Genomic DNA, 7,715 nt, shown 5'->3' on the forward strand with positions numbered 1-7,715 from the left:
GCATTTTAATGCAAAAGAGAGAAAAATAAAAACTATGATTGAGATTTATAAAATACACCGCCAACTCGGTTATTCCATTCGAGGACTGCAATTTCATGTTTTTTAGCACTCATCAGCCCAGACCAGGAAGTAACTGACCTGGAGGTGAATTGCCTTCAATCTTTGAGATGAATTGCACCATTGCTGCGGTGACTTGTCTGGTGTTCTAATTCTAGATTAGCTACCAGTTTGTTTGGCTCCCTTGGCTCCTTTAAGGAGTTTTTCGCCTCCAGCTACTTCCTATTCCGGACTGATGAGTGCTAAAAAGTGCAAAACTGCTGTCCTCGAATGGAATAACAGAGCTGGCAGTGTATTTTATGTATTTCTGCCTTAGCCCTGGTTTAGGGTGATAACTTACTGCAAAATATGATTGAAATTGATTGAAAAAATGATTGCTCAATTTGGTCTCTTAAGTAATTTTAAAAAATTGATAGTGAAATCCATATGCAGTTTAAATTTTTAATACTTAACAAATAGTTAAATAAATAAATTAAATTTATCTCTAAATATATTCAGCATTCATCTACAAATAATTTTAATGTATACCTGCAATATGAATGAGATAAAGTGTCCAAAAAGAAGATAATAATTTCTGGACTTGCTATTAACCAATATAGTTGCAATATTTAGTATGTTTCTGAAGTAAATCTTTTGAATATGCAGTAAATTGTAAAACAACCCCCTTTACCGAGATAGTGTTTTTTTTTCAAGTGGGCCCACTGGGGAAAAAAACAGGTGTTTTTTTTTTTGAGGGGTGGTTGTGTAATGCTTCTGTTGTAAGCATTTTCCATTTTTACGAAATCTCATAATTCATACTCATATTATTATGTTGCAAAAATATTTGCAAGTGTGGTGACACTGACCTATTTTATTTATATAAGTTCTTATTAATGGGATTGTTTCCTTCATTCAAAAGTAGTACTTTTTGTCACTGAAATTGATAGAATAAGCAAAAAAAAATAAAATAACATGGACTCAGAAAATATTTTCATTTTCCAAACAGTTATTTTTTAATTGATTTTTTTAAATGTCCAATTCTTCAAACAAGGCGTGGTCTTTTATAACGTCACAAATGATGCACTATCGCGCATCGTTCTACCTCATTTCCACGTTATGATAATCAAGAAACGAATTACAGTTGCACTCTACGCTTGCTATCAACCATAACGCTGCCAATACACATGAGTAATGATGCAAATTAGATATTTTGTACTGTGAATGGCAACACTGAATGGCATTTCATCATTTGTGATGTCATCGGCCAAAGTGTTGAAAGAGCACCGATTTAATTAATTTTTTAAAAATATTAAACTGAAAGAAATTATTTAAAAAATGGTCAGATTCTGTTTTTAAACATGCTGTTTCGGAACAAAAATACTTTTAAAATTTTGGAAACGACCCCATTCTTGAAAGGTATTTTCATGTTGTTAAAATATTTTGCTTATGTTTTACAGCAACTAAGTTGGGACCTGAATCATTCCGCTTCACTGAGGCCAGTGAAGCAAGAGCCATGAAACAAAATGAAAAGTATTACATTCAGAGGCCAGAAGTAATTGAAAGTTACTTCGTCCTTTGGAGAGTCACTAAAGATCCCAAATATCGGCAGTGGGGATGGGAAGCTGCCCAGGTAATGACCTTTTTTAAATAACTCTTTCGTGCATTTTACCTGCATAATTCATACTAATGAAGTTTGCAGGGCTAGGAGTTGTCCTGGATTTCCTGGTTTTTCATTTCATGTCCTGGAGTGTCCTTGAATTTTACACAATGTTTCAGAATCAAGGGCGCCCATATAGGGAAGGCAAGTGGGGGCTCAAGCCCCCCCCCCCCCCCCCCCTTCTTTAAAATTGGAAATTCCTTGCTTTTTGTACTTTTTTCTTTGCAAAAATGAAAAAAAAACATTTCTTCTCCAACCTATAGTGAATAAGTTATTAAAAATATCAAATTTTAATAACTCTAATCTGCACTGAAATCGGTTTCTATGGGGAAAATATCCTGCTTAACCATGGGGAGAATATATATAGCCCCCCCCCCCCTAGAATTTTGCATATGGGCGCCCATGTTTAGAATTCCTGAAAATTCAAGCCTTTTTATTTTTTTGAAGGATTGAAGTCTTTATAAGGGTTTTAGCAACGTTAACCTTCAATTTTTTTGATTAAAAATATATGTTATGCATAATTTAGTTCTGAACAATTAGATACATATTTCATTACCATACACTACAAACTTTTCCAGTTATCATAAAAAAATATAAACTATTTCCAATGAGATTAGTGTCAACAATAGCTGCTTAAACCTCTTTTCCTCAGAAGTCTTTTTTTCATTTTGTGTGCACGATATTTCAAAATGTGTTTCATATATTTTCACATTTTTTTGTTTTTTTGTTTATTTGTCTCTTATTTCTATTATTTAAACCTAAATTTTACTTGAAAATCAAGCTCAATTTTTCAAAAAAATAAATAAATAAATGAAAAAAATAATAATAATAAAATGTTTTACAAAATTTAAATTGTGATTCATGCTTTGAGCGAGGTGTATGGCAATACTTTAAAATTAACATTAGGATTATACATGCATATTTCAGTGAGAGAGAGTGCTTTCTATTTTTCAAACATGAGAAAACAGTAAATTTTACTATTTTTTTTTCTATCATGAAATTGTACTGTTTAAATGTATGTTATATCGTGTAATTTTTGTGAGATTTTCAGCTTTCATTCAAAACTAAAAGTTTAAACTTAGCTTATACAGAAATTTAAATAAAAGCGTTTGAATAATAGGTATTTGTAGCAGGGTTGCCAGACGTCCCGGATTTCAAGGGACAGTCCCATATTTTGAAAAATTGTCCCGCGTCCCGGGGAACTTCCATACGGGACGGCTAAAGTCCCTTATTCTAGTTGATAACAATATTTTACAGAACGAGACTTAATTTTAAGGGGAAAAAATAAAACAACACATGTGAAATAATGAGCTATAAGAAAATCATGTAGCAGCAAACTCAAAAATTATTTTCCTTCCGATTTGGTTAGTATGTTTTTGTTTTGGTGCAGACCATGAGGAACCGAATGGTTGCTTCCAGGGGAGGGTACAGAAATAATTTTTGGAGGGAGCCCGGAAATTGCAAAGTCCCCCCCCCCCCCCCACATACAACGTTTCAAAACAAAGTTTTCATGACTTTATTTCTAAATATTTTTTAGGATCCCTTGAGGCCAAGTAATCTCTTTAAGTACATAAACATTATGCACTAATATACTTTGAATGTGGACATAAAATATGTTTACTTTATATTTTAACTATAAAATATTAAGTAATTAAGAAAATCATAGCTTCATAACGTATAAGTTTTATTTAACAATTCGGAAATTTTCTTTTGCGAATTTCAAAGCAGCTGCTGATTTATTCTTAAAGCTATGATACAGTTGAGGTAACATTTTGATACTACATGACACTTCCATTACTAATTTGGTTTTGCCAAGAAACTACTATTGGTTTCCTTTCATTTTGTATTTTTCATAAGCTGAAAAAGAAATCTATTATTTCACAAATTGCTTCCTGGATCAAAGTGACTCTTCTAGGTAGTTTACACATTTTTTTTTTTTTTTTGAAATGTTAATAATTATTGATTATATCAAAGAAGAATTAATGGACGAATCGCGATATTACATTCCCTTAAGTTCGAAACCAATGAGTTAAATGCGTTCTGCTGCTCTGGCCTCTGAGTCCAATATTACTTCTTTAGCAAACAGAAATGTTTTTATTCATATAAACTTTGTGTTCTTCTTAAAAAACTTTAAAAAAAAAAAAAAATCTTTATGTTATGGAGAAAAGTCAACTAAAAATAATGAAATAGTAAAATTAATTGATCCCTTAGGGAGGGGCATGCCCCCCCCCTCCCTAAAATCCGCTACTGGTTGCTTCTTTGCTCATTGACTAATGTTGGAAATAAATCTCTGCGCATGCGTCGTCAATCGCAATGAAAACGATTTTTATACTTTAAAAGGCGACATTTTGTGAGATTTAATGCTTTGTTGCGAATGAATTTTTCAGATTTATCATGAATAGACATCTCAAAAATCCTCCCCCCCCCCCTCCTTTTCACTCATAGAAAGCCTGTCCCGTATTTACTGTTCTTAATTCTGGCAACCCTGATTTGTAGTGTCGCATTAAAATTTTAAGAGTCCTTAGAACTCTTAAGGTTTTCCCTTAAAAAAAAAACTTGACTTCATCTGCTGACGGTTTTGTCTACCTGTTGATCAAAATCGTTTCTGGCCCTATTTTGACTGTTATCTAGATCACCATCAAAAGTTGATTTTGTTGATATGGTCCAGAGTGGCCGCTAACCGAGCTATCAATGCCAACTCGCTTATTTATCTGACATATGTGAAAGTTTTTATGGGAAGAATTCAATCTCTGTTTAGTTAGATGTTGAAAGAAGTATTAGAAATCATATTGACAGTGATTCATTCATCTGTTAAATGCTAGTTAATCATATAAATTAAAAAAAAAATTCCAAAAATGAAAAAAAAAAAAAAAGTGATAACAATTGAATAAAAAATTGAAAATTGAGAAGTATTTTCTTCCAAAATAACTAAATTTAATTGAAATAATTGGGATCAGTTATTTCAATTTCTATGGATTATATTTATAATACAGTGAAGCAAGAGCACCCATATATGGGGGCAAGAGAGGGGGGCTAAAGCCCCCCCTTAGAAATTAGAATTTCCTTCCTTTTAGTACTTTTTTCTTTGTAAAAATGTAAAAATGTTTCTTCTCCAGGCATTAATGAATAAGTTATTAAAAATGTCAAATTTTAATGACTCTAACCTGTCCTGAAGTTGGTTTTCATAGGGAAAATATCATGCTAAACCATGGTTAAAATATCTGAGCTCCCCCCCCCCCCCACAATTTTGCATATGGGCGCCCATGCAGTGAAGCACCGTTTATACGTTTCTCTTTTATACATTTTGATCAATTATATGTTTTTCAATTGGTCCCTGCAGAGTCTAATACACATTAACCTATTCCTATTATACGTTTTTTAATTTGTACACTTTTTTCATACAGTTCCTTCAAAAATGTATAAATGGTGCTTCACTGTATTTGAATCTTACCTTTAAAATAGATAGGATTTTAATTTTATTTTGATTTTTGCATTTTTTATTTCTGTGCTATTTATAAATATCATTTGGAATAACTTTTTTTGTATCCCTGTTCGCAAATTATCAGAAAAAAAACAAAAAACTTTAGAACATTTACAAGAAATTTTAACTGTAGCAAGTGTTTTGAGTGCTAAGTATTGGTGCACAAAAAAAGTGGGTGTTCAAAGCTGGTGTGGGGTTAGGTTTGGGGATGCCACTTAAGCTGACTTTTTTTGGAAAAAATGCATGATTGAATTTTAGCCTCATTTTATTAAACAAAAACGTTTTTCTAAAACATTCAGGACACTACCTCAAAAATCTTACAGAAAGTCCCCCATAGTAAGACTCATTCTGTCCAATTCAAAGCTCCACTTTTATTTTTTGAAAATAATAACATGAGAAAAATAGAAAACACAATGTTATTAAGTCTTTATACACGCGTTTCAATGATTAAGTTCTACATGTGCTTTGAAAGCTGTCTGTGAAGGAATGAATAATGTCCTGGAAGTGTCCTGGAATTTTATTAAAATTATGTCCTGGAGTTTTTAAATTTGAACTCTTATCCCTGAGTTTGTGTGAAAAGGACTATGTCTTTTTGAGCACAAATAAAAACATAACTCTTTTAAATGTATATACCAGGGTTTTTTCAACTGGGTGCCGCAAAGTGTCCTGGTTTTGTGGTAATTCCCTCCAGGGGTTAGAAGGCTTAATGAAGGAACATAGTACCAATACAGCAACAATGTTGACTTTACTGGAGAAAGAAACTGTACAAGTTTGCTGTAACATGGTCCAATCGATGGTTGTTCATTTTCCAACAAGACAGGGCATCCTCATTACCTCAATTAGCTTTCCAGTCATTGGATTTGAGGAGGTTCAGATGACGAAAATCTCCTTCTTCTGTGGCCACCATGATCTTCAGACCTAACTTTGAGCGATTTACATCAAAGATCCTAAATTCATGCTTCATGGGCCACTTAATTCGAAAGATCTATGCCAAAAGATCAAAACTGCATTTTTTAAAGATTGTTGGTGACATGTTACAGTGAGTGGAACAAGAATTATACTTTGAACTTGAGATCTGTTGCAATGTGAAAGGTCAAAGTACCAAACATATCAGAAACAAAACTTGCTCAGTTTCATTCTCTGGTAAAATCAGCGTTATTGCTGTGTTGGGAATATTTGGTTCCAATAAGGCTTCCAAACCCCGGAGCGAATATTGATATGTCTATGTGTTTAATAAAGATAGACTAGGGTTCCGTGAAAAGTTTCAAATTTCTCAAAGGATGCTGCGAGTGAAAAAATTTTTGAGTACTCCGGTTTTATACTATAAGATTTTATATTAATTTCATCCATAATATTTTACATAGAGTCATACGTATATTTTGCATTTTAGGCTATTGATAAACATTGCCGTGTGGATGGTGGTTTCTCCGGCTTAAAGAATGTTTATATGACTGATAGCGCCAAAGATGATGTACAACAAAGCTTCTTCCTTGCAGAGACTCTTAAATACCTTTATCTTCTTTTCTCAGAAGATGACTTAATACCTTTAGATTCATGGGTGCTAAATACAGAAGCTCATCCGCTACCAATCAAAGGAAAAAATTCAGCATATAAGACAACCAGCTGATAGTCATATTTCTGACTATGATTTAATAATTTGTGCCACAGTGATAAGTGTTTGACATAGTCAGGCAAGTCTGTGGATTCTATCCTACTAATAGAAAAATTGACTCTCATTGGAAGAATAAATGCCATTTGTATCGATATACATTGTGTTTTTGTAAAGCAAATATTTATTTACTTGTTAATATATTTGTAATTAAATACCTCCACAAATGATTTTTAGGCTGTTATTATGGTATGTTACTTTTATGGAAGACAATATCAATTTCCTTTCTGTTTGAATTTTATGTATTCAAGAAATTGTTTCTAAAAACAATTATCTGCTGTGATTTTAAATAGCCTAAGGAATGTCCTACTACTTCAATGCAGTGCTTAATAATGCTCTACTAGTAAATGAACATTATGACTTAAAAATAGATTTGAGCAAATTATATTGAGTACCATGATTTCTAGGGTTATGCTTTACTATTTTTTTAAAAAAGATATAGCTTAACAAGTCTCATACCTATCAGCATATAAACTTTTATTCAATGGTGTAATTTTTTTTAAAGGCTATCAGTGGGTTCCGGGTTTTATAAAAATAAAAGTCCCAGAGTTTCGGGTTTTTTAATTGACAAATCTCAAAACCCCCGAGAAGGAATTTCAAATTAGTTACTGTATTTGTTAACGACCATTTTTTGAAATACAATTTAATACTTTTAAAAATACATCATATAATTAATTCACAGTTCAAATAAGCTATAGGAGGCACTGCAGTTTCTGGCTAATGATTGCCGAAAGAGAAAAAGCCAAGACTAATCCAGTTACGTAGGATATGACCTGTCCAATGATACATCCATACAAAATTGACCTGTTTTACCTCATTGGCGAACTGCATAAACTGCTGCAAGGTGGCAAATTCCTTTGAACTGTGAATTA

At 32.5% G+C, this 7,715-nt stretch overlaps 1 protein-coding gene across 1 annotated transcript in view; it reads left to right on the forward strand.

Moving 5' to 3' along the window:
* The window catches only part of LOC129224096 (mannosyl-oligosaccharide 1,2-alpha-mannosidase IA-like), a 161,470-nt gene extending 154,281 nt beyond the window's left edge, over positions 1–7,189 (forward strand). Inside the window, exons 9-10 of the mRNA XM_054858503.1 lie at positions 1,494–1,666; positions 6,565–7,189. Of these exons, the coding sequence (XP_054714478.1) occupies positions 1,494–1,666; positions 6,565–6,801 (410 nt within the window). The 3' untranslated portion in view covers positions 6,802–7,189. The remainder of the gene's footprint in view (positions 1–1,493; positions 1,667–6,564) is intronic.
* The last annotated feature ends 526 nt before the right edge of the window (positions 7,190–7,715 follow it).

This window comes from Uloborus diversus, chromosome 6 (assembly GCF_026930045.1).
Source record: "Uloborus diversus isolate 005 chromosome 6, Udiv.v.3.1, whole genome shotgun sequence".
In the NCBI taxonomy this organism is placed as follows: Eukaryota; Metazoa; Arthropoda; class Arachnida; order Araneae; family Uloboridae; genus Uloborus; species Uloborus diversus.